General features: G+C 42.5%; 1 protein-coding gene across 38 annotated transcripts in view; it reads right to left on the bottom strand.

The window, feature by feature from the left end:
- PTPN13 (protein tyrosine phosphatase non-receptor type 13) overlaps positions 1 to 27,661 on the bottom strand; it is a 216,182-nt gene that overhangs the window by 12,799 nt on the left and 175,722 nt on the right. For 28 of the 38 annotated variants that reach the window (XM_084973535.1, XM_084973534.1, XM_084973531.1 and 25 more), the window contains 13 exons: positions 26,642 to 27,006; positions 24,839 to 25,022; positions 23,302 to 23,460; positions 22,303 to 22,474; positions 21,995 to 22,205; positions 18,322 to 18,392; positions 16,433 to 16,494; positions 13,203 to 13,296; positions 12,364 to 12,501; positions 12,181 to 12,269; positions 6,439 to 6,494; positions 3,082 to 3,185; positions 682 to 830 (listed from right to left, as the gene is read on the bottom strand). In XM_084973535.1, the coding sequence (XP_084829661.1) occupies positions 682 to 830; positions 3,082 to 3,185; positions 6,439 to 6,494; positions 12,181 to 12,269; positions 12,364 to 12,501; positions 13,203 to 13,296; positions 16,433 to 16,494; positions 18,322 to 18,392; positions 21,995 to 22,205; positions 22,303 to 22,474; positions 23,302 to 23,460; positions 24,839 to 25,022; positions 26,642 to 27,006 (1,854 nt within the window). Of the gene's footprint in view, positions 1 to 681; positions 831 to 3,081; positions 3,186 to 6,438; positions 6,495 to 12,180; positions 12,270 to 12,363; positions 12,688 to 13,202; positions 13,297 to 16,432; positions 16,495 to 18,321; positions 18,393 to 21,994; positions 22,206 to 22,302; positions 22,475 to 23,301; positions 23,461 to 24,838; positions 25,023 to 26,641; positions 27,007 to 27,661 lie in introns of all 38 variants that reach the window. The other 10 variants (XR_014813441.1, XR_014813440.1, XR_014813438.1 and 7 more) reach the window with 1 other exon arrangement.

Genomic DNA, 27,661 nt, shown 5'->3' on the forward strand with positions numbered 1-27,661 from the left:
GGAAGAGTATACCCTAACTATTGTAAGCTTGTTTCCAAATCTGTAGAGTGGGGATTTCAATACTCTGTGCATTAAATACAAAGCATCTAGCACATTAGAGAAGTTCTCCGTAGAAGCCATCTCCTTTCACTTCAGGGGCTGTGGAAAGCCTAGGAAGTAGGAGGTTAGCAGATGGTTGGAGGAAGATGGGCAGAGTGGACCCCAAACCACCATGAGGCCATGTTACTCTCTGGCCTCGCGGTAAATAACGGATGGAGAAAGACCAGAGGAGCCAGGCCTCTGAACCACTGCTGCTTTGAATGGGGGCTGGGGGGGGGGGCACATCCGTGGAGCTGTATTAAATGAAAAGCTGTTGCTAATGATGAATCACATCTATAGTGTATTAATTATGAAGTTTAGTGGATGGCTGGAAATTGTTACTTCACTTAAAAAAAAAACAAAGCTCTTTATCCTTACGTATGAGGTTAATCTTTAGGGAGATTTAGCAAGCTCCAAAGTGGCTAAAGAGATCCCTTGAAATCCATACTACTAGCCTTCTCATTAGAAAAATTAATTTACTGCTAGAAATAACGAGACGGTGCTTTTATAGTTGGAAATAAAGTTGTAATAGGCATTTTCAAAATTTCTCCTAATCTTGCACAACGCTTTGAGGAAAAAAAACCATTGTCAGAAACCTCTTACCTCCAGCTCCTTAGATGGAATTCCTTGATCTAGTAAACCCCGTAACATTCGAATCACTGACTTCAACTCAGTACCAGCGTATTTACCGGAGGGAAGCACTTTGACGATGGGCAGCGCGGTGAGCTCCTCGTCTGTCAGGAAGGAATGATCTAACAAGAAGACGGCAATTGATTAAAAGGAGAAAATCTCCCCTAGAACTGATTTAGCCAATGAGAGAACTACGTTTACCCTATTCTTACTTCATCTTTTTTTTCTTATTACAAAAGTGAGTCTTTGAATTAACAAGACAGTAGAATTAAGAGGTAAGCATACAACTACAATGGCACAGAAAAACCCTGGCTAGGAGTTCCCGTCGTGGCTCAGTGGTTGATGAATCCGACTAGGAACCATGAGGTTGCAGGTTCGATCCCTGGCCTTGCTCAGTGGGTTAAGGATCTGGCGTTGCCGTGAGCTGTGGTGTAGGTTGCAGACGTGGCTGGGATCTGGCATTGCTGTGGCTGTGGTGCAGGCTGGCGGCTACACTTCCGATTGGACCCCTAGCCTGGGAACCTCCATATGCTGCGGGAGCAGCCCTAGAAATGTCACAAAGACCAAAAAAACAAAACAAAACAAAACAAAAAAACAAAAACAAAAAAACCCCCCAAAAAACCCTGGCTATAGCAAGGCCCTTACAATCCTTTTTTTTTTCTTCTTTTTACAGCCGCATCTGCGGCATATCAAAGTACTCGGGCTTGGGGTCTGCAGCTGCCGGCTTATGCCACAGCCATGGCAATACCGGATCCTTAAACCCAATGAGCAAGGCCAGGGACTGAACCCGCATCCTCATGGACACTGTGTTGGGCTCCTAACCTTCTGGGAACTCCTACCCAACTGAACACCACAGCGACTGTTCTTAAGTCTCTTCACTCTCAATTACATTTAGTTTCTTTTCTTCTTTTTATATTATAGTTGTTTTGCAATGTACTAAAGGGGTTTCTAAAGGTGTTTAAATTGTTTCTTTTTGCTCCAATGGCACTGTTGACTTCATGAAAATGTTTTAAGTCCTGTTTTCACTCTGCATTTAAATTAGCTTCCAAGCACATGGAGAAAAGACTTTCTCCCCTCCACCCACCCTTGGTACCAGTGCCACTATCTCTGGCATTTGACAGTTTTCTCCATGCAAACGAAATCCTTAGGGTCTTCAGAAGTTTTTCAAACAAGGGATATCAGATATGTCTGAGAAGAGATATGTGTTTAATTTAGTACCTGCTCTATCTACAGAAAATGCTGATAAAAGAAGGCAACTGTTATCCTGGAAAAAAAGTAGGAGAGACTTCTTGCTATAGTCTGCACTAGTGTAGCTTTAATTACGTCGACCAGCCTATCAGCACATTCTGATGATGGAGCTACTATGCAGGCAGCAGCGATGCTGGGCACTGTGGGGGGCGCTTGAGAAGCTTAAGGTCCTTCTGGGAGGAAGGCTAGTTGTGTATACAGAATTCAGTTGTGCGAAAAATTTAGAGAACTGAGTGTGAATGCAACAGGAGCTCAGAGGCTGGAGAGCTGAGCCTGGGCTACAGAATTTGATAAGAGCACTGTCACCGGCATCAACAGTCTACCTCAGTCAAACAAGGTGTTCATTTGATTGACTTCTTTACTTTCTTTCATCAACTAAGACTTCAAATCACAACACTACTTTCTTTCATTGCATTAGTATAACATTTCCTTATAAGAAAAAAGAGAAGTGAAACACTGGATAGAATTCTGTTTCTCTACTGACTCAGTATAAAAGAGAGGCAGTTAAGAGTGAGGACAGAGAAGTGACTCTTCGTCTTAAAAATGAGACTGAGGTTCACTGGAGCTCCTGTCGTGGCGCTGTGGAAACAAATCAGACTAGGAACCATGAAGTTGCGGGTTTGATCCCTGGCTTTGCTCAGTGGGTTAAGGATCTGGCGTTGCCATGAGCTGCGGTGTAGGCTGGCGGCTACAGCTCTGACTAGACCCTTAGCCTGGGAACCTCCATATACTGCAGGTGCAGCCCTAAAAAGACCAAAAAAAAAAAAAAAAAAAAGAGAGACTGAGGTTCAAAGCAAATAATTTCCTATATTTGAACTGTTCTCCCAATTTTGCTATAAATAATGTGCTCAATTTCTTATTCCAAGATGGAAAAATTATGACTGTGTTTCCATTTAGTGTTTACATATTTACACATTTTACTCCAAGTCTCTGAGAATTTTAGCTCAACCATGCAAATACCTGGTTGTATAAATGAATGTTGATGTTTGCTATGTGATTTAACTTTATGAATGGAACCTAATAATGCAGACATAAGGTGAAATAACATAGCCATATATTCTGCAAACTAGAATTTTCAAACACTCATTTTTTTCTGATTTTAGAAGTTGCTAATACATTTCTTGCCTTTATTGGAATCGCTGTGGTCTGCTGCTTCTATTGGCAGTTCATCACTTCCCCACGTTATTTCATCGTCGTCAGTCTTCTTCTCTTCTGACTTTTCAATTAATCTATGACAAAATACATTTATAATATTTTCTTCAGTTTGATCTCCAAAATAAATTTAAATATTATGTCCTTCAACCACATATTTCCACTGTAATTATTACGGCATTTAAAAACAGATTATCTGGAGTTCCCGTCATGGACTAGGAACCAGGAGGTTGCTGGGTTTGATCCCTGGCCTCGCTCAGTGGGTTAAGGATCCGGCGTTGCTGTGAGCTGTGGTGTAGGTCGCAGACATGGCTCTCGGATCTGATGTGGCTGTGGCTGTGGCGTAAGGCAGCAGCTGCAGCTCCGACTAGACCCCTAGCCTGGGAACCTCCATATGCTGTGGGTGTGGCCATAAAAAAAACAAAAGCCAAAAAAAAAAAAAAAAAGATTATCTGATTTAAAAAAGCCAAATCCACAATTCTTAAAATTTATTGGTAGATGTAGACTAAACCAAGGTACAGAATTGTTTCATATAGGTTCAATTTTGTCCGCTGAGTCTTACAGGGACGGGGTCCTTCTGGAGATGGAGAAGGTGGTGGTTTGTTTCCACACTTCCTAAGGATGAAGGACTGCAACTGCGCGGCTCTGCCTACGAGTGGCAGTATGACGACTCTTAGTTCCAGAAGCCCCTCTGAGGGACTTCAGCCTTTTGCTACAACTGGGGCTAGAAGGACACTCCAGTACCTGGGCACTCATTTAATGCAAAAAACGCAGTACAAGCTCTCATTTTTCTAGGGGTGCACAGCAGATGCCATTTCCCTGGTAAGACGGGTCGCTAGAAAAGAGACACCTGGTGGGAGAATAATGTTTAGTGATGAGAGGAGATGAAAAAGGATAATACCAAGGCCTGAACACATTTTTTCACTTTCTTATATTCAGGGGAATAAAGCTGAGTATATTTGTGTGATGACATCAGCATATACCATTAAAGCAAGACATATACTAATGCTCCCAAAACATAACAGGCAGCAATTATGCTGCTTTTATGGTGAATATTTTCCTCTGCTCCAACTCACTGTACATCACAATTAACATGTCATTTGCAAGTTCGGCATCCAAAAGGTCTTTTTGGTCTTCTGGTAGGTACACTTTGTCTGGACAGACATGTTTTGGAGATCTTCCATCAGGTATTCATTCTCTTCTTTCTCATTCTTTTTTCTTTCTTTCTTTCTTTTTTTTTTTTGCAATTTCTTGGGCCGCTCCCGCGGCATATGGAGGTTCCCAGGCTAGGGGTCAAAGCGGAGCTATAGCCACCAGCCCACACCAGGGCCACAGCAAGGTGGGATCCGAGCCGCGTCTGCAACCTACACCACAGCTCATGGCAACGCCGGATCGTTAACCCACTGAGCAAGGGCAGGGATGGAACCCGCAACCTCGTGGTTCCTAGTCGAGTTCGTTAACCACTGCGCCACAACGGGAACTCCTCTCATTCTTTTCAATAGCTGCCTACTATTTCATTGTATGAGTATACCCTACTTTATTTTGTGTCTATCATGGATTTTTACTACTATAAACAACATTGCAATGATTGTTCCTATAGAAATTTCTTTGTATACAGATGGTAGTGGGACCAATTCTTAGAAATAAAATTGCCAGGGAATGTACCACAACACAGTTCTTTGAACTTATGACACCCATCATTGTAAGATACACGTATACTTTTTTTTTCGGCTTTGCCCTCCACCTGCGGAAGTTCCCAGGCCAGGGACTAAACCTGTGCCACACCAGTAACCCAAACCACATGAGTGGCAATGCTGGATCTTTTACCCACTGAGCCACTAGGAAACTCCCTTACTTTCTTTACATTAAGAAAGAAATAATTTTTATCTTTTTTTTTTTTTTTAAGGCTCTGCCTGTGGCATATGGAAATTCCCAGGCTAGGGGTTGAATCAAAGCTGCAGCTGAGGCCTAAACCACGGCCAAAGCAAGGCTGGATCCAAGCTGTATCTGTGACCTTATGCCACAGCTTTTGGCAACATAGAATCCTTAACCTACTGAGCAGGGCCAGGGATTGAACCTGCATCCTCCTGGAGACTGTATCTGGTTCTTATCCTGCTGAGCCACAATGGGAATTCCAATAAAGAAACAATATTGGGAGTTTCAGTCGTGGTGCAGTGATTAACGACTAGGAACCATGAGGTTGCAGGTTCGATTCCTGGCCTTGCTCAGTGGGTTAAGGATCCGGCATTGCCGTGAGCTGTGGTGTAGGTCACAGGCACGGCTCAGATCCAGCGCTGCTGTGGCTCTGGTGTAGGCCAGCGGCCTCAGCTCCGATTAGACCCCTAGCCTGGGAACCTCCATATGCCGCGGGAAGCGGCCCTAAAAACAAAACAAAAACAAACAAACAAAAGAAACAATATTGATGACTGTAACTGTGTGACCCTTCATGATTTCAGAGATGTTAACCTTTTTAAAAAGTGTATCTAAGAATCAGTAACATATTAATAAAATCTATTATGATAACAGTGGTCTCAACTGCCACCTGGAAGAAATTACATTAATTTACCCTTCCTCCACTTCCTCTACCCAACAAGAAAGCACCTATGTTTTATAATCATTGGTATCTGGCCCAGATATTTGCCAATCTTTTAAGTATAAAACTATGCATTTCTACATTAATAATATGTACCCCCTGTCTAACTTAGTGAAAAAATTCTCTGTCAATTTTCTTTTCCAGGAAAATGCAGGCAGCTTCCTTCAGATGTTTGGTTATCACTTCATATGAAGCAAAATTCATGTACAACCCCTTTGTTGCCCAACAATATATCCTCTTCCTGATAGGTCGTGTAGTGCTACAAAGTCTTACTTTATATTAGAAACTTTTCAAGAAGAAAAACATTTGCGGTGGTTTAAAATGTTTCTTACCTTCTTTGGTTTATTTTCTTATTAAAGGATAAAATTTGTGAATATAGAAAAATAGAAAAACAGAAAAATAAGTTACCTATAATTGTGCCAGGAGAAGATACTACCACCACATTTGATGGCACATTTCTTTCTAGACTTTTCCTGTACTTTTTCTGATGGTGAAGAGAAACACTGCTTTTTTTGAGCAATGTTATAACACATTGTCACAAGTCACTTAGAACCTCCTCATAAAACTATTGTGAAAACATTCTTAATAGTCAACCATGGTTCGGTAATTTAGTCAACAAGTCTCATTTTATTGGAAAAGATACATTAATTTAAAAAGCAGCATCTAAATGGACCTTTGAGAGCACCTCTAAAAAAAGAATGAAATCGTTATAAACATTTGAAAAGTTATTTTCTTACCTTTCACTTTTTACCTTTTCTTCACAACATTCTTCACAGCCATTCATTTTGATGGACTACAGTAAAGAGAAATCAAAATTAAATCAGCACATTATATATATAAAAAAATCCATCCTATATATAAAGTTCACTTCTTTTCTGTCATTTCCTATATTCACTGTTATTGTCCATCCTTAGGTTGGAAAGACATACATGATGTTCGATTAACACACGCTAAACTGTGGCTGAGGCATCTCAGTGGCCCAAGATTTTTTGCTGGTTTCACTTACTCACCCTCGCTCTCATCTTGGCTTTTCATTTCTTATATAAGGGATGTGAATGTATAGAGGTAAGAAAAAGCAGAGCAAAAATCTAAAGCAATGAGTATTTAGATGTGTATACATGGCATATGTTGTTATACTACTTCAATTTTATTTTATTTTTTTAAATTTTGCTATAAAAATTGGGATATGATTGTATAACTATAAATCTAATAAAATTCATTGAGTAATAAAAAATGCTACTTCAATTTTAAAATCTAAAATTTACAATGTGTTAAATCATCTTGCCCTTTTATTTAAATTTTTAACACTTTTTTTTTTTTTTTTTTTTTAACCTCTGCAGCATATGGAGGTTCCCAGGTTAGGGGTCGAACCGGAGCTGTAGCCGCCGGCCTACACCACAGTCACCGCAATGCCGGATCCTTAACCCAGTGAGTGAGGCCAGGGATCAAACCTGCATCCTCATGGTTCCTGGTCAGACTGTGCCCTAACAGGAACTCTCTGTTACTGTTTTGTAAATAAATTTACTTGTATTATATTTTAGATTCCAAATATAAGCAGTATCACATTTGCCCTTTTATTTTCCAAGTGAGAGGTGTCTTCCTGGGAACCTGAGATCAATTACCCTGCACTTTAACCAGTGTGGTGTCCCAGAGACCCCAGACCTGCAGAAGCAGTTTGCTGCAATCAGAAGGAGATAGCAAGCTGCATTCTTATGCGGTTAATCTTACATTTCAATCTTCACCAGGACAAATTATCTTAAACGGGAAATTCCTTTCAAGACCCTGCATTATCTGGCCTCTGTCTACCTCTACAATCCATCTGGTTTTACTCTCCCCTTCGCTAACTAGGCTTCGAACGGACAGGCCTTTCATTTAGCTTTTCAAAACTGCCTTCCCTGTTTTCACGTTTACCTTCCTTGATCTGAGAATCTTTTCCTTCTGAGGATGTTTCCTAGCCACCCTGTCTAGAAGCAGGTCTTCCTCGGCTATGCTCTTTGGTAGCCCTTAAAAAACAAAAAACAAACCAAAAAACAAGACTCCATAGACCTTATCGCAACTTGTAATTACATGTTTACTTGCCCGCTTATCTGATCTTTTACTTACAGACTTTATAGCGTTAAAAAGTATCTATAACGAAGTCACCTTGGTATCAGTTTCAATTTATTTGGGGGAAGAGGAGAACTTACATGGAGGAAGAAAAAAAGCACATTGCTTTTATTCATTGACAGCTAAAAGCCAAAGCTTCTTCGACCTTACTGTTTTCAGAGGTTGATAACTGTAGGCCGGTTTACAACGTTTTTCCAAGGAAAGTCACTTGGATGTCTTACTCCCCATCATAATCCTGGTCTAGGAACCTACCACGTGTGCAATCATTCCGCAAAGTGTAAGGCCTTTTCTAAGAGTAAAGTACTATTATTAACATTAAAATAGTGAGATAAAGCTCAATTGGAAATACAGTATAGTGATTTTTTTTGGGGGGGGGGATTTTCAGGGCCATACCCGTGGCATATGGAAGTTCCCAGGCTGGGGTAGAATCAGAACTGTAGCTGCCAGCCTACACCACAGCCACAGCAATGCCATATCCGAGCCACTTCTCCAACCTATACCACAGCTCATGGCAATGCCAGATCCTGAACCCACTGAGTGAGGCCAGGGATCAAACCTGCATCTTCATGGATGCTAGTCAGATTCATTTCCACTGAGCCACAATGGGAACTCCCTATAGTGATCCTTGTATTAACCAATTTCTCAGTCTTTTTTGCAAAGTTCACCTGCGTATGCTTTAGGCTTGGGCCAGTCTCTCTTCTAGATTGCAGGCTATTTGAAAGAGAACACAGCTGTAGCATGGCCTCAAGGGGAAGATTTAAGATTTTCATCATGGCCAGCCCATCTGCAGGCTAATTTATATTCCTACTGCTCAAAGAATCTAGATCCTGCAACTTGAAGAGTAGAGGCGCTATCTCTTATACCCAAGACCAGCTACATAATTCATAGTGCTCAGTGCCGAATGAAAGTACAGACTGTTTCTTTGCCATGGCTTATGAGTCACTTCACAAACTCATTCCTGTCCATCTCTTCAGCCTTAGCTTTCAAGACATCATGAGATACCCTATATGCAATGACTCAGTGCCCTGAATGTTCCAGGCTGATCCAGACCTCTGTACCTTTGCTGAGAAGCTCCTTAGTAGGCAAAGTCTATCTCACCTATCAGAATCGTTAAAATGCTAATCTCTAGGAAGCTTTAGTAACCATACCCTGTGTAGCCCCTAGCATTCCCTAATTCTTTATAAGCTTCTCCGAATTCCGAGTAAACATTTAGCAGGAAATGTTTTTACTGTAACTTTTTGTAGAGTTGAAGGTATAATTAAGTTACTCTGATATCAATTTCAATTTATTTGAGCAAAACTGGAACTTCTGGGGAGGAAGAAACTTTACTTATTTGCATGTCTCCCAAAATGACCACTAGATGGTATAAGCCAGTTTGGGACAGAAGCCCTGACATCCCTTCTTACTGTTATTCTCAAAATAATTGGAGTCAAACAGGTTCGACAACAGCTAAGTGAAGAGTGTTTTTTTTTTTTTTTTTTTTTTTAGGGCCACACCTGCAGCATGTGGAAATTCCCAGGCTAGGGGTTAATCAGAGCTGTAGCCGCTGGCCTATAACACAGTCACAGCGATGCCAGATCTGAGCCGCATCTGCGACCTACACCACAGCTCAAGGCAACACTGGATCCTTAACCCACTGAGCAAGGCCAGGAATTGAACCTGCAACCTCATGCATCCTAGTCAGATTTGTCTCCACTGAGCCACGACAGGAACTCCTTAAGTGAAGAGTTTTGAAATTTTAGATAATAATGTACCATTATGTGTATGCCTGGCATCCATTCTTTCATAAATAAGACACAGACATTCACTAGGAGGCACAGTAGTGGCCCCTCCTTATCTGAGGGGGGGATATTCCCAGACCTCCAGTGAAACCCGAAGCCACAGTCAGTGCTGAGCCGTGTTTTCTCTTCACGTCTTCCACTCGCAAACGGAGCGCCTGTTCTGTCTTAACTAGGCCCCGTCTCACGCACTGTGGCCATGACCTGCACGGTGTGAGGTGCAAGTGCAAAACGAACACACATTTCCTTTTCCTTTTTCACAGTTTCACAGAAGATTTGTTCTCACTGTAGATCTTAGCAACTAACCTCAGCATATGATTTTTTTTCCCTCTTTATGAACTTCCACGTTTTCACTTGAAGCCCTTGGGGCTGCTCTTTGGCACATACTGAATTGCCAGCATCACTACTCGTGCACTTCGGGGTCATTATTAAGAAAAACAAGGGTTACTTGAACACAAACACGTCGGTACCAGCGGTCGATCTGATAACCAAGATGGCTACAGAGTGGCCAACGGGGAAGATACGCTGGACAAAGGGATGGATCGACGTCATGGATGGGACCGAGAGAGAGACACAAGCTTTCATCTCACTAATGAGAACGGCAGGCAAGTCCAGAACTTATGAACTGTTTATTTCTGGAATTTTCCATTTAATATTTTCCAACTGAAACTTTGGAAAATGAAACTGCGGATGGGGGATGGGGGCTTGGGGACTTGTAGTCAAGTGTAGAGGGGACAAGGGGACAAATATAAGGAGTTGCACAGTAGCTATCAGAGGGACAGTCTTTCTTTTAAGAAGGACATTCCTATACTCTTTATAATACCAATGGTTATTAGAAGCTTAACTTGTGTCACATGATAAAACTTTCAAAGTTGTAGAGTTAAGAACAAATTTGGTGGAGTTCCCATTGTGGCTCAGTGGGTTAAGAACCTGACTAGCATCCATGAGGATGCAGGTTCGATCTCTGACCTTGCTCAGTGAGTTAAGGATCTGGTGTTGCTGTGAGTTGCAGCACAGGTGGCAGACATGGCTTTGATCCCTTGCTGCTGTGGCTGTGGTGTAGGCCCACAGCTACAGCTCCAATTCGACTCCTAGCCTGGGACCTTCCGTATGTCACAGGTGCGGCCCTTAAAATTGCAAAAAAAAAAGAAAAAAAAAAAAAGAAGGCAATCACAACGAGCTCAGTGTGTCTTAGGAGCCCTGGGACACAGGTTCAATCCCTGGCCTGACACAGTCCGTTAAGGATCTGGCATTGCCACAGCTGTGACTTGAGTGGCAACTGTAGCCTGGATCTGATCCCTGGCCCAGGAGCTCCATATGACACAGGGTGCCCCCCGCCGGGTGCCCCCCCCCAAAAAAAAAAGTAAAACTGCAATAGAGGGCATAGAGGAAGAACTGAACAAATGAGAAGACATTCTATGCTTTGGGGTGAGATAACTCAATATTACAAAAAATATTAATTTCCCAAATTAAGCTGTAAGTTCAATACAAACCCAATCAAAATTTTAATTGAAAAATTTTAAGAAACATGATAAACTCATAGAGAGGAGTAAAGTCCATAAATAGCTAAGTCGACTTGGAAAAAGTAGAATAAAAAGTAGGTCTTGCCCATCAGATATTAGCGCATGTTACAAAGATACAGTAATAAATACTGAATGTTATTGGCATAGGCAGTTTCAGTAAAATAAGCAATAAACTCAGATGGTTCCAACTTTTGGGTTGTTTTTTTTTTAAGATTTTAACAAGTTTATATAATATATATCGAGACTAATTCCTGTACAGCTGTCCACATCTTTTAAAACATGTCTCAACTGGAGTTCCTGTCATGGCTCAGTGGTTAACGAATCTGACTAGGAACCATGAGATTGCAGGTTTGATCCCTGGTCTCACTCAGTGGGTTAAGGATCCGGTGTTGCCGTGAGCTGTGGTGTAGGTTGCAGACGCTGCTTGGATTCTGCGTTGCTGTGGCTCTGGTGTAGGCCAGTGGCTACAGCTCCAATTAGACCCCTAGCCTGGGAACCTCCATATGCCGTAGGAGCGGCCCAAGAAATGGCAAAAAGACCAAAAACAAAACAAAACAAAAAAAAAACCATGTCTCAACTGAAATTGCAGAGCTATCACAGCAAAAGCCTTGGAATAACTGAAAGAATGAGACATTTCCATGGTAATTAAGACCAATCAAGGGTCCATGAAGGGCAGGAGGGAGCAAGCATTCAAGGATAAAAATCTACTCAGGTTAGGAGCTATTAACTGGAATGCAATCTTGGAATTCCCAAAGTTTATTTGGTGTAATAATACTGAAGACACCCCCCCCCCCCGCATTTTTGGGCACTCTTTTCCTGAACGGAAATCTTCACCAGAAGAGGTTAAATGATTTAAAGGCAAGTTCTTTCTCCAAAATGAACACAGGAAATCAGTTCTAATCCTTACTGAAGTTACTAACCAGCCATTGGGATATGATCTTTAATATTTACAGGGTAAACTGAGAAGTAGGGAGAGGTAATGCCTCATCAGAGAAAGCAAGCTTAAACAGGGAGATATCTAATTCCAACAAGATACAGCACCCTGGAGTGTTTACGTAGGTATTAGCCTTACCTCCATAAAATCTTCCGGCAAAGGTGAACCATCACCGTCTGTATCTTCTGCGCTCTCTTCAGCTAACTTCTCGTTGGTTTTCAACGCGCCTGGGAAAGACACAGGCCGAGAGGAATGAAACTGCTCTGCAGCGGCTTTCTCACCCTCCCTGAGAGTATCCAGGCGCTCATTCTGCTTCACTACCTGGAGCGGAGGCGGCTCCGGCTGCATTACTGTGGTTTAGCAGATTCTGAGCCTCCTCATCCACAACGTCCAGCAGAGACTGGATAACTTCGGCCTCTTGAGGATCGTCATAAGCATCATCTTCCTGCGCATCGGATTCTTGAAAAACGGTCATTTACATGGGGACTTACTTTCAGAAATATTTACTTGAGAAAGAGACCAGGTGTCTAATATAAATCGCCAGGTCTTCCAAATCCGGAGCATCTCCTTGAAAAGGCAGCTGTGACTGGAAAAGCAGCTGAAGCTAACGGGACCCAAGTGCTTTGAGCCCTAGAACGACTGTGGCTGCTCGAACAGAAGACCACGCGAATGCAAGTGAATAAACCAAAATCAATGTCTGTGAGACATGGTTCCATGAGACATTAATAATTTGATGCTTAATTCCCTAGATTAATCCCAAACTACTTATTATCAAAGAAACTAAAGAAGCTGTTACAAAAATTAAGGATAAAATAGGGCAGCCCAAACAACCCCAAGAAAAAATTTCTCATTTATGAGGTAGTTCTTTGAATTGCTGCTTCAAAGAACACAAGAAACATTATCAAATAAAACAGCTGTTTCTTCAATCTTCTAAAAACAGTTTCAGCCTTAGACATGACCACGGACACTGGATATCTGTATTATAATACAGCTAGGGACAGTAATTTTATGCTGTTCTTTTATTTCTCTGAACAACGGTCTTTCCTTTTAAAGCTACAGGAATATTGCTGTAAGGCAAATAAGAAAGGCGGCCAATATTTCTTTATCACCTGAATTATTAGGGCATTTAGAATAACTGGATCTCTGATTTGGGAAACTACCTTTGGACAGAATCAGCTTTGCGGATTCCTTCATCGGACAGGCAGAGCATTTTCCTTCAGGGTACAAAACTTCAATTATTTCTTCCCCATTAACCTAGAGTATAAAACCAAAGCAAATCGTTAGTTTGGTATTTTACTAACTTCCAGGATTAGGAAGGGACTGCATGTTGCCCCTCCATGTCCTTCTCCTCTTCTTTCTCAGTACAAAATCCATTTTATATCTCCCCTCCCTGGACCAGTGTTTCTGGGAAACACCAGTGCAGTTAAATGTGCAAAGGGTGATGGGACTTTCCATCATCAAATATGTCTGGAAACACGAGATTAAACAACATGAAATCAATATTTTTATCCCAAGAATTCTCACAATGCTTACTAACATAAATTTTGAATTGTCAAAAGAGAAGTGTATTATGTAGTATTTCCTACTTAAAAATTTCTTTTTTGGGGGGGTCTTTTTAGGACCACACCCACAGCCTATGAAGGTTCCCAGGCTAGAGGTCGAATGGGAGCTACAGCCACAGCCACTCAGGATCCGAGCTGCATCTGCGACCTACACCATAGCTCATGGCAATGCCAGATTCTCAACCCACAGAGCAAGGCCAGGGATCAAACCCACGTCCTCATGGATACTAGTCAGGTTCTCTACCACTGAGCCACAAAGGGAACTCCTTAAAAATTTCTTTTGAATTCATATTTTATGGGAAGTGTGTGCTACAAAACTTTTTAGAAAAGTTAAATAGGACTACCAAACTTAGAGGTTGAGGGAGAGGGGAAAAAAACCAATCTCTGATTATTAGCGAAGTTTTATACAGTCTTCAGTTTAGTAACCCGATCCACTGTTAGCCATAAAGATTTTCAAATCTAGTCTAAATCTCAGTTTAAGAGAAATAGTTACAATGGATTCGTAACTATAAAGCAATTACTGAATGGAATGTAACTTTAAACAATTTTTTTGGTAATGGCTGCATGTGTAGCCTATGGGAGTTCCTGGGTCAGGAACTGAATCCAAGCTGCAGCTGTGACCTACGCCGGCACAGTGCTGGGTCCTTTAAACCACTATGCCAAGCCAGAGATCAAACTTGTGCCTCTGCAGCGATCCCAGCTGCTACAGTTGGATTCTTAACCCCCTGAGCCATGGCAGGAACTCTGGAATGTAATTTTTAATCTGATGGTTGATTGTGAAGCACTTCATGGCATAGAGCCTATTAAAAGAAAGATGATTTGGGCAAAAATGCAAAATTAAATGATTAGAATAAATTATTTTACACAAATAAAAGGTACTTTGCTCTAAAGATTTTACTTTTTTTTTGTGTGTGTGTGTGTCTTTTTGCCATTTCTTGGGCTGCTTCCTGAGGCATATGGGGGTTCCCAGGCTGGGAGCTGAATTGGAGCTGTAGCCCCTGGCCTACACCAGAGCCACAGCAACACAGGATCTGAGCCGTGTCTGCAGCCCACACCACAGCTCACGGCAATGCCGGATCCTTAACCCACTGAGCAGGGCCAGGGATCGAACCCACAACCTCATGGTTCCTAGTCGGATTTGTTAACCACTGAGCCACAACGGGAACTCCCAAGATTTTACTTTTTTATTAAGAAAAAAAGTAGAGACAGCAGATGCAATGCAATTATTTCATCATTAACAGTGGTTACATAATGTCAAAAAATTTCCATGGGTTGTAAAACTCTCTTTTTCATGAGGTATTGATACCACAGACATTAGTACTCAAGGACAGAATATTGTTTAGAAGACTTCCTGGAAGATTTTAATTCCAAAAAAAAAAAAAAATGTCTGCAACTATGAATAACCAAAGTTCTAATTTCTAGGGTTTCATGTTAATTTAAACAGAAACCATGTTCTCTCTTTCAACAACACGGCGATACTTACAAAGAAAATAAGCACTACGTAGCATGACTAGCACTAGAAATAGACGGAAATTCAGTTGCTTCGGCTATGTGAAATTGGAGATCTTCTGAATAAACAGAACAAAACAGTGAGGGCAGCTGTATCTCTATCCACGAACACATAGATGCCAAATTTTTATTTTTGTGTCCCATCATTTCTGGCTTATAATTCTGTTGCAGTATCTTTTCAAGACATGATAAATAAACCATGCCACGAGTTTAAGATAACACAGTGAGATGAAAGGAACAGAAGTTGGGAGCTTCTGGTCACTAAACTCATTTTCTCCCCCTATACTAAACCCAGCTCATGTCCAGAAATCTTGCTGAGCTGATAAGATTGCTGGGAGGGAAATGCCTCAGCTCTGGATTTGACATGGAAAGATATTCACATAGTGAGGTTCAGAATAGCCCGCCTGGAGTAAGTGGGAGATAAAACAATTCCATGAAATGAAGATCCAGCTGTGAGCTGTGTATACTTTACATGACAAAAAGTAAAACGAAATGTTAGCCAAACAACTGAGCACATGCGTAGTCTTAAATAAAAAGCCTGAAATGGATTTAGTTATGTACGTATTAAAACAGTTTTGGAGTTTCTGCTGTGGCACAGTGGGTCAAGAATCTGACTGCTGTGGCTCGGGTTGCTGGGGAGACATAGGTTTGATCCCTGGCCCGGCGGAGTGGGTTAAAGGATCTGGCATTGCCAAAGCTGTGCCAAAGCTGTGGCTGAAGCCTGGATTCAATCCCTGGCCTGGGAACTCCCACGTGCTGCAGGTGCGGCCATAAAAACCAAAACCAAAACCAAAAAGCTTTGTTAAATCACCTCCAGACTTCTCTTTGCTAATCTTAAACCACTTAGGTTCTTTCATACTATTACATGGGAAAGCATTTTCTATGTCTTTGAAAAAGCAAATAAGCCTATTCCTTGGCCACCACTGTTTTGCCTCTCTAGGGGCAGAGATCTGTCACTGAGAGTCACTGCTGGTCAAGGCTCTCCCATTCCTAATTAACATTCTTCTCTTCTGCGTATCTGAGAGACAACCCAAACAACTGTGCATCAATTAACAATGCCCAGCACTACAGCTATCTCTGTATGTAATCGGCCTCTTTGAGAGCTGAATGTGTGTCTGACGATGTAGCGTTACTTGTGTGTGGGCTTTGTGTTGTGTGTGTTCCTAAGTCCTATTAGTTTGCTGAGCACATGTATCTAAACTCAACACGTGTATCTAAAAGAGGCAAATACTTAACTGTGAAATCAGTTTGGTTCAAAATACAAACAAGTTAGTCATTTAGATGAAGAAGCAGGTGGACGAAGGTGGCTTTTCGCTTACCTTGGAGAAGGAATTCTGAGGTGTGAATGCAGGTTTGCCACAAGGCTCCACAACGTGATGACCTGACGGAAGAACACAGACAAGCTGAGCCACTCAGAACCACAGGAGGGACAACAAAATCACAAAAGAAGACCCACATTTCGGTGCAAGTTCTTATTTTTACCAGTACTTTAAAAGACGTCATATCACGAAGTGATTTAAAACTGACTAAGAAACAGCATGAAATGTTCGAGAAGGGTTTACTCGAAGGACAAAGCCAATTTCTTAAAACAAAACACTCTGCATAAAAGCTCAGTTTGGGCTGAATGCTTGTAGTGTGAGATACTGAATACAGATTTTCCCAGCTAAATGGGAGAGACCTTTAGGTGCCAAACTATAGTCACTGGACTTTTTAAGGAAAGAAAGAAACCCTTTATCTCATTTCACAAAGACTATCAATTTAATACAGGAAAATAAGTGTGGCTACAACTGGAAAGGACTTTCAGAATATTTCTAAACCCAAATGATGATTTTTAACTATTAGCCATCAGCACAAAAATTCAATATGTATATTAAAAATGAGGAAGGTTCTGCTGTGGCTCAGTGGTAATGAGCCCGACTAGAATCTGGGATGTGGTTTCGATCCCTGACCTCGATCAGTGGGTTAAAGGATCCAGTGTTGCCGTGAGCTGTGGTGTAGTCACAGTCTCGGCTTGGATCTGGCGTTGCTCTGGCTGTGGTGTAGGCCGGCAGATGTAGCTCTGATTTGACCCCTAGCCTGGGAAGTTCCATATGCTGCGGGTGAGGCCCTAAAAGGACAAAAAAGAAAAAATTCATTCCTGCAAGTTTCTGTATATGGATATATATATCACGAAAGAAGATCCACATTATATTATATATATATTAAAAATATATATATTATATATGTACATTTTTTTGGTCTTATGTAAACAAGTAAGAGTGGAATGGCTGGATCATACGGTAGGCATGGGTTTATGTTTTTGAGAAGCTGTCAAATTTCCAAAATGGTGGTACCATTTTACATCTTCATCATTATGAAAGAGTTCCTATTATTATTATTATTATTATTTTTATTTTTTGGTCTTTTTGCCTTTTCTAGAGCCGCTTCCTGTGGCATATGGAGGTTCCCAGGCTAGGGGTCGAATTGGAGCTGTGGCCACCAGCCGACGCCAGAGCCACAGCAACGTGGGATCTAAGCCGAGTCTGCAACCTACACCACAGCTCACGGCAACGCCGGATCCTTAACCCACTGTGCAAGGCCAGGGATCGAACCGGCAACCTGATGGTTCCTAGTCGGATTCGTTAACCACTGCGCCACGACGGGAGAAAGAGTTCTTATTATTGAAAATGGTATGATTTTTAGAACTTATAAAGAATGAGGATCCCATAAAGACAGATTACTGGGCATTTTCTACAAGGGGGGGGGCAGGGCACAGCTACTCTCCACAGCCTTGAAAGTTACAAATAGGAGACTTCCCAGAGGACACTAGAAAAATGCTCTGATTGTTCTGTGAGATAGTCTGCCTCTAATGTGAACCAGAACTCCGAGGGCAGCAGGAAGGGCTCCTAAGGCACTCAAGATGAGAACAGAGGAGGAGATGGACACGCTTTAGCTCTGAGAAGATGACCAAACCACCACGGCAACTGTCAGATTTCTTTCAGCTATTCTGGTATTTAGATACTACTGCCTGATAACCTAAGAGTTATCTAGTATTTTCTACTATACACTGAATTTTAGCGATGTAAGTGCAATTTTTTTCACTTAGACCCTATAAAACAGTCTGAAAGGGCAATAAAAACATTTTAGTGACAGTATCCAAACTTGCTTTTGGGAAAAAAATAGTTACCTCTCCGTAAGTACCTGTGCCATAAAATGAGAGTCTCCTTACCATTGGCTTTAACTGACGCTGGAGCTGAAACAGCAGACCTTTTAGAACTGGGAACCACTGGATGACCATCTCTGTGTTGTAAAGAAAAAAAACAACAACAGAAAATGCAACTGCAAATTATTTAAGATATTTGCTTAAATATCCTTCAAACCATCTGTTAACTATTCAGCCTTGGGAGTTTTATTTTTCTTCTTGTCTTTTTTTTTTTTCCCCTAGGGCTGCACCTGAGGCATATGGAGGTTTCCAGGTAAAGAGTCGAATGGGAGCTGTAGCCGCCGGCCTACACCACAGCTCACAGCAACACCCCATCCTTAATCCACTGAGCGAGGCCAGGAATTGAACCCGCAACCTCATGGTTCCTAGTCGGATTTGTTAACCACTGAGCCACATGGGAACTCCACTTCAAGAAAACTTTAAAAAATGAAAAAAATCATAGAAATCACTAAGTTTTACATTACTAAAGCCCTTGATATGTTTCTTTTAAATTATCTAAAGTAAAAAACTTAGATAAAATATATAAAATGTATATATTCAAAAGATTATAAGAAGAACAGTGCCACCCAATACGAACAACAGTCAAAAGACAGCACACTGGAAGAGGATCTGTATGCGATTTTTTTTTTGTCTTTTGTTGTTGTTGTTGTTGTTGTTGTTGTTGCTATTTCTTGGGCTGCTCCCGCAGCATATGGAGGTTCCCAGGCTAGGGGTCTAATCGGAGCTGCAGCCACCGGCCTACGCCAGAGCCACAGCAACGCGGGATCCGAGCCGCGTCTGCGACCTACACCACAGCTCACGGCAACGCCAGATCATTAACCCACTGAGCAAGGGCAGGGACCGAACCCGCAACCTCATGGTTCCTAGTCGGATTCGTTAACCACTGTGCCACGACGGGAACTCCTGTATGCGATTTTATTGTTGCTAATGCGTGAAAGAAAAGGGAGGTTGCCTAAGGTGTACAAGACTGGGAGGGGCCGTCAGCCGTGGGTACTAAGCATCTCTGTGTGTGCTTGCAAGGTACGCCGGAAATTCAAGGCCCTGGCCACTTTTTATCTGGGCTAATTCTCAAGGTTATGTTTGTGCTGAATAAGCTTGGATTCTGTAACCTCTTCCTCCCAACAAAAAGCAAGCTTTCTTACCCTGCTCTTCTCCTGTGCTCCAACCCACTGCATGTTCAGAAACCCACCAGGCCCATACGTCATCTCCACGGGACTTAGGAGATACAGGAACTGAAACCAACACCACGCTCACGCTGCTTCTCTGGCTTCAGTGATACAGTCTTTTGTCCCTGACCCAGGAGTTGTCATATCTTCTACCAGCATTCACAAAACAGTAACTGGCTCGTTTACTAGCTTCTAAAATAAAATTACAGACACTACAGTTCTTGGTAGATAATTCTCACAAAAATACACTGCTCCTTTACTGATACCCCGTGGACCTTATTTATTTTTTGGCTGAGCTGGCAGCATGTGAAAATTCTGGGGCTGGGGATCGAATCCATGCCACAGCAGAGACTCACGCTGCTGCCGTGACAACGCTGGGTCCTTAACCCGCTGCGCCACAGGAGAGCTCTAACCCCATGGACCTTAAAGACGGCAGACATAAACAACAGTGGAGAGCGAGCTGAAAGAAGAATGAAGGGGAAAATGATGGTGGCTACTATTACTGTATCTTTGACGACTTCAGCAAAGATAAAGGCAGAAAGACAAAAGAAAGGGATTTGAGGCTGAGAGCAAAGGGTGCTCCAGTGATGTGGAGGCAAAATATTCAATGAGATCTGTCGTTAGCAGAGATGGTAATTTTCACAAAAACACTTTCCTCCAGGTTGTCTGAACACTTTCCACATCCGCTAATTAGCATTCAATTACTCCTATGAAAATAACTGTATGCCAATCCAAGTCACAGAAATATATATATATTTTTTGTCTTTTTTTTTTTTTTTTTTTTTTTTTTAGTCTTTTCTAGGGTCGTACCTGCAGCATATGGAGGTTCCCACACTAGGGGTCTAATCAGAGCTGTAGCTAGCAGCCCACACCACAGCCACAGCAACACAGGATCCAAGCCGCATCTGCGACCTACGCCACAGCTCACAGCAGTGCCGGATCCTTAACCCACTGAGTAAGGCCAGGGATCAAACCCACAACCTCATGGCTCCTAATCGGATTCATTAACCACTGAGTCACGACAGGAACTCCCCAAGTTATAGAAATATTGGGAGAAACAGGTCATGGACTACACTCAAGGGAAAAAATATTCAATCTAACTTCCAAGGCTCACAAGGAAAAATAGGTTTATGATCAAATGGTTTAATTAACAGTTCCTATATTTTGGAAGACATACTAAAACTCACCGGGTATTTCAGATACAGATGTGAAGTTTTCAGGAACTCTAGAAAGCCTGTGTTCATGCACATGTGGCAGGCAGAGCAATGACCCTGAAAGATGTCTAATTCTAATCCTTAGAACCTTCAAATCATTACCTTGCATGGCAAAAGGTATTTTGCAGATGTGAGTGATTAAGGATCTAGAAATGACGAGATTACCCTCGATCATCTGGCTGGGCTCATTGTCATCATGGGGGTCCTTATAAGTGAAACAGGGGGTATGAATGTCAGAGTCAGAAAGACGTGAGGAGGAGTTCCCACTGTGCTTCAGCAGTTAGCGAACCCAACTAGCATCTATGAGGTGGAGGGTTTGATCCCTGGTCTCGCTCAGTGGGTGAAGGATCCAGTGTTGCCATGAGCTGTGGTGTGGGTTGCAGATGTGGCTTGGATCCCGTGTTGCTGTGGCTGTGGTGTAGGCTGGCAGTTGCAGCTCCGATTGGACCCCTAGCCTGGGAACCTTCATGTGCTGTGAATGTGGCCTCCAAAAAGACCAAAGTGAAGGAAAAAAAAAAAAAAGACGTGAAGACAAAGGCAAAGAGTGCTGTGACTGCTGGCTTTGAAGATGGAGTTGGGCTATGAGGCAAGGTGCACAGGCAGTTGGTAGGAGGTGGAAAAGGCAAGGAAGCGGATTTTCTCCTGGCGCCTACAGGAGGGATGAGGCCCCGCCAACACCTTGATTTTAGCCCAAAGAGACCATTTCGTATTTCTGACTTCCAGAACAGTAAGACAACAAACTTGTGTTGTTTTAAGCCACTAAACTTACAGTAATTGGATAGCAGTAGGAAACTAATACATTTCTTTTCATTAGTAAGTGAAAGAGAACTTGCCACGAGCATTTCGTGTAACGTGAAGTGGTCCTGAGTGTAGTGGATGTGACAGTCTGTGCCTCAATGGCTGTACCTGAGGTTCAGGTGACACTGACCTTGTCCGAGCTCTGGCAATGGGCCAGGACTGCCCTAGACCAATCAACACATTCTTATCCCTTCGCCTCGTCAGAACTGGCCTTAACTGAAGTCTAAGGCACTCGGCACACGGTCCATGCTTTAGCGTGGTGATGTGCCAAACTTTGGTTGGAAGACTGCTCTGCACGGTAGGGGAGGCAGGGGTGAGGCTGTGAAACTGACCCCGCCATCTGACTGTCCTGCAGCAAACACACAAACTTTACTAACCCCTGCCCGTTTAAGTCTGTGCATTGCCAACTCAGGAATATCCTTCCAAGAGAACTTTCTATCTTTTAACACCCTAAAATGTCTGTGCCCACGCAGACAACCGCCACGAACACTTGCACAGTACCTTGTCGCTTTCAGCACCACTGAAGAAACAGACATGTCCAATGCTCTCTTAACTTCTTCCAGAGTCATTCCTTGAGTGCTGACCCCGTTCACATAGTGGATAATGTCTAAGAGCTGGAGATGACCTTCCGTGGCGGCAACTGACTTCGGATTGATGTCACTAACATATACCACCTGGTGAAGGCTGTCGTGACCTCCAGATAAGGAGAAACCTTCAGGGAACAGAACACACATTTCCTTAGTCTGAAGAGGACTTACTCCTAATCCAGCCAAGAAAAATCACACTGCACAAGGTTGCATCTGCATTACCCAGCTCCTCTTTGTCACAGGCTAATGTGATGTCAGGTAGCAAATGGGGCAGCACCGGCATTCTGGGTAGCTCTAGAACTCGGCCAAGAACCAATCTGACTGTCTTGGGTGCAGCTCGGAGTAGGTTCACTGCATCTGTGTGAGTCATGTTTGTAACGTCTGTATCATTAACCTACAGAAATGAGAAAGGGGCAAAGATAATTTCTGGAACACAAGAAGATGCCAAGAAAAGAGAGTAATTTCCCTACCTTTTTAGATAATTTATATTGGCTGATAGGAGATGCATAATAAAGAGGGGCCTCTAGTTTGCTGGTAATTCCCTCTACTGTGTGGGAATCATGAGCACGATTACTAAGTAGCTATAAATGAAATAATAATGTAAAACACCTAACAAATGGCATTATTTTGCTAATATAGAAGATTTATTCTTACGGCAATTTCAGAAACTTTTTTTTCTTTGGCCTTTTTGTCCTTTTAGGGCTATGCCCATGGCACATGGAGGTTCCCAGGCTAGGGGTTGAACTGGAACTGCAGCCTCCAGCCTACACCACAGCCACAGCCACGTGGGATCTGAGCTGTGTCTGGACCTACACCACAGCTCGTGGCAACCCCAGATCCTTGACCCACTGAGTAAGGCCAGGGATCAAACCTGCATCCTCATGGATACTAGTTGGGTTTGTTAACCACTGAGCCATGACGGGAACGCCAATTTCAGAAACTTTGTGCACAACACTGTAGATCAACTATATTTCAATAAAAATTAAAAAAAACTTTCTGCGCCTGAGACCCAAGATGGCTTAATGCCTTAACTGAGATTAAGCATCTTCCAAACTATTAATTACATAAAGGCCTTTTACTTCTAAGAGGTAGAGAAAGAAAACGTAAACCAAACAGAGAAACAGTGTCTATCTATTAACTCAATCTTCTTGCGTTTCCCTCTTCAGCCCTGGCGTGATCCCTGGACACATTTGCACAAATACGCTCTGCTGAATGTCTCACCTTTATGAGCCGGTCCCCAGGCTTTAGCCGTCCATCACTTTTGGCTGGATCCTGAATGACGTCATGAACGTAACAACCGACACTCTGACTGCCTTTGGTTACTGTGAAACCCAGGCTTCCTTTTTCAGATTTGATGAGGGTGATGAGGAGCTCTACCTCCTAAAGGGAGAAAACAGTTAACTCTTCTGGGGCGTCTACTTTGCTGTGTAGGCAAAGAGAAAGAACCATCAGCTGCATTGATTGACAGAGGAGGAAACTAGACCTTAAAAGGTTCCCTAACTTGCCCAAGTGAAGCAGCCAGGTGTACCCAACTCTGGACAGAAGGTGCCCCCCGCCCATATAAATGCTACATGGATCTAGCGACAGCTGACACCAAACTTGCTCATGCTTCATTTCTGTGTTTTCAGAACCAACCAGGACAAACATCCACGCCAAGAGTAACAAAAGAAAGTTTTTTGGGGTGGCAAAAACATGAAGTCTGGGTGATTAAACACCACAACTCGATGTATTTCTGTAAAAAAATATAATTCTTAAGATTTCTACTGTGACCTAAGGTTGCTTACAGTTACAGGAGTGATGACAGATTTCTAAGAGAGTCATTCAAAGACGGTTTTCATTCTACTGCTGAGAGTAAAACTGAAGATGCAGATCTCTCTCTCTCTCTCTCACACACACACACACAGAATAACAGGGAAACGAACTATGTGGAAAGATTAACTCCAAAATATGAATGGTCTTTGGGTGGTGAGACTATAGGTGCTTTTAATCTTTTTCTTTGTTTTCTAACTTTCCTACAATAAATACTAATTACTTAGACAATAAAAATAGTATTGAAAAAGGGTGACTTTCAATCAGTGTAAGAATATTATTCTTGGAAACTAGACTTCCAAAACAAACTTGTAGGTTTAGAAGTTATAGGGCTAGTAGTATGATGAAAAAGATTCCATGTAGACATCCACCAAAAAGTGTGGAAGAGAACAAAATTACATTCAAGTGTGATTACAAACGAAAAAGGGAACTTGTCAGAACTTGGGAAACGGCAGGTCCTGCAGGAGGTGCTCTACATATGTTATTTCACTCAATCCTTACCCAATACCATGAAGTTACTAGCCCCATTTTATAGCTAAAACTGCTAAGACTCAGGAGTTCCCTGGTGGCCTAGTGGTTAAGAATCCAGCATTGTCCCTGCTGTGGTTCAGGTTGGATTCCTGGTCTGGAAACGTCTGCACGCCGCAGGCGTGGCAAAAAAAAAAAAAAAAAGAAAGAAAGAAACCTACCAAGACTCAGAATTAAGTGATTGTCCACAGCCATCTGCCAAATTGCAGCAAGTCGGTGGGAGAGTGAGGATTTGTTCCCGGGTCTTTTTGCCTTTTCTACTAATTCTTAGCAGAAAAACATACCAGACATGTTATCTACTTCCTGGACAGATATGAGGCTGATCCAAAAGACAGCCGTTTCCCTCAAGGGAAACTGTGGGCAACTACAGATTACTAGAGAAAATACGGGATTTACTCGTACAAAGGCAATAATAACTCACCAGCTCAAAGTCTTCCAGGTGGTTTTCCAAGTCATTTTTCAAAGACGTCAGGCTTTCTTGTCTGGTTGGTCCAGAATGGTGACCTATATGATGTTTATCCATTGCATCAGTGGACGCAGACTCCGACTGAGGTTGACAATTCTGCCCAGGAGTTACATCCGGGGGTCGAGGGGAAGGTGGGTTACTAAAGAGACAAAAAATGTTCAAATACGCTACTACAGTGACAGTACAGTAAGTTTGTGACACAAATAGAAAATGCTTACCAAATATTCATGTCTGCTTTTGATTGACATCCTAACTACTTTCTGTCTGATTCTGGACTATGAATTTATTTCACCCCTTTATATGCTAACATTACTGATTTTTATTTTCTATCCAGTTCTTCAAGCTACATAAATCAGTAAAAGTCAGATATACTTTTGACTCCTATTTGCTCATTCAAGGCTGAAGCTAATGTTATCAGAAGGCTAAACTGTGTTTTGACATAAGAAAAAAGAAGAAATAAGCCAAGAGCAGGTCTTGCTCCTCTAGTTATTCTGGATGATACGATAGGGAAAAAAAAAAAAAAAAAAAAAAAAAAAAAAGGAGTTCCTGTTGTGGCTTAGTGGAAACGAATTTGACGAGTATCCATAAGGACACAGGTTCGATCCCTGGCCTCACCCGGTGGGTTAAGGATCCAGCACTGCCGTGAGCTGTGGCAGAGGTTGCAGACACGGCTGGGATCTGGCGTTGCAGTGGCTGTGGTGTAGGCTGGCAGGTAACTCTGATTTGACCCTTAGCCTGGGAACCTCCATATGCCACAAGTGTGGCCCTAAAAAGACCCCCCCCCCAAAAAAAAACCTCAAAAAACCTTGACAAATATAGTTGGATCTGAATACACACAGAGTTGCTTTTTTTTTTTTTTTGTCTTTTTGCCATTTCTTGGGCTGCTCCCGCGGCATATGGAGGTTCCCAGGCTAGGGGTCTAATCAGAGCTGCAGCCACCGGCCCACGCCAGAGTCACAGCAATGCAGGATCCAAGCCGCGTCTGCAACCTACACCACAGCTCACGGCAACACCGGATCCTTAACCCACTAAGCAAGGGCAGGGATCGAACCTGCAACCTCATGGTTCCCGGTCGGATTCGTTAACCACTGCACCATGACGGGAACTCCTGAATACACATAGAGTTGTAACTAAATCATAAATGCCTGGGTAACTGTCACAGGCGCAGATGGCGTCTTCTCCTTTGCATTCCTGTAGGCTTTCAATCACTTCTTCTGTGCTCATTTGTGCCCCACCGTCCGCAAACGCTCTGCCTCCTTTCTTCCTACGGCTTCCCTTTGTATGTCTACTCCCTACTCTTCCATCCCATCACTACCTAAATAGGTCTCCTCTCTCTCTTTTTTAATTAATTAATTTGCTTTGGGTTCGTCCATGACAGAAGTTCCTGGGCCAGGGTTTGAACCCAAGCCATAGTAGCAACTCAAACCGCTGCAGTGACAAGACCAAATCCTTAACCTCCTGTGCCACGAGGGAACACGGGTCTCCTCTTTCTGGTAAGTATAATGGTGAAATACAAAACACTTTCCTAATTACTAGTAATATGCTCAAGCGGGCAGCAAGGCTCAGGTCAAACAGCTAGAGTATGTACCGGGGTTTGCTCACTACAACAGCTAGATATCCAACAGAGACATCTTCTGCCTAAAGACTGCGAAGTTCACACAGAGACACATTTCATTCTTAGATAAATGCAGACCGTTGCTCTTGTTACTAAGAGCAACCAGTTGCTTTGTGCGCTCTCCATCGTAATATTGACAGTACCTGTCCTCAAGTTCGGGTTTGCTAGGTATCTTCTGAGGGTAGTAAAACATGGTACAAATGGTATCTTCTTGACTCCTAAGTGTGTTGCGTTGACCTTGTGCCTGTGACACCATGCTGCTTAAAGTCTGATGCAAAGCTGAACTCCAGCTCATGTTTGGTATCTTTGCCGGAGCTTTCACTGAGTCGTCTTCTCCACTCCCACTGCTGTCACTGTAACTGTCTCTCCGGGCTGGGGATGTGCATGGGTTCTGGCTTTTGTCGGGTATCTCATTTTCATCTGAGCTTGTGCCTTGCTCCACGCAGGCCGGTGGAGGAGGGTCTTTACTGTTGTTTGGAGGTACTTGTGCTGGAGAGTGCAGTGGGGTCTGTAGTGCACACATTTAAAGAGATCAGAGGGCGACAACTTAGCTTTAGAACACTGAATTGAAAATGCACATGTTAACAGTGCCTCCCATTAAAATACTCAATTAATTTTTTGGTAATAAAAAAGTTAGAGAGGACTTTCCACCGTGGCTCAGTGGTAACGAACCCGACTAGTGTTCATCTTGGCTTCGCTCGGTGGGTTAAGGACCCAGCGTTGTCGTGAGCTGTGGTGTAGGTTGCAGACGCGGCTAAGGTCCCATGTTGCTGTGGCTGTGATGTAGGCCGGCAGCTGCAGTTCTGATTTGACCCCTAGCCTGGGAACTTCCATATACAGCAGGTACAGCCCTAAAAAGACCCCCCAAAAATTAGAGAAAAGAATCGTATATAAAAGTAACAACTGCTAAGATTGTACAGCTTATACTTTGAGAATCAGAGTCACAGAATATACTGTATTCTGTATCCAGCTTTTAAGTTTTTACCATGAGTATTCTGTGAAATACTGTGGAAACAATTGCATTAAACTGTATAATAATCTTACATATGGCTAATCCTTATTTCAGAATTATCCTTTTATTAAACAGGGTTGTTTCGGCCCTTTCACTATTAATAGAAATCTAGAACTCTTTGTATATAGATTTTCACCTGAGTGTCTCATTA

Source organism: Sus scrofa, chromosome 8, assembly GCF_054392235.1.
Source record: "Sus scrofa isolate SSC_HxYL_T2T_F1_AM1 chromosome 8, Sscrofa_HxYL_maternal_Yorkshire_Landrace_v2.0, whole genome shotgun sequence".
In the NCBI taxonomy this organism is placed as follows: Eukaryota; Metazoa; Chordata; class Mammalia; order Artiodactyla; family Suidae; genus Sus; species Sus scrofa.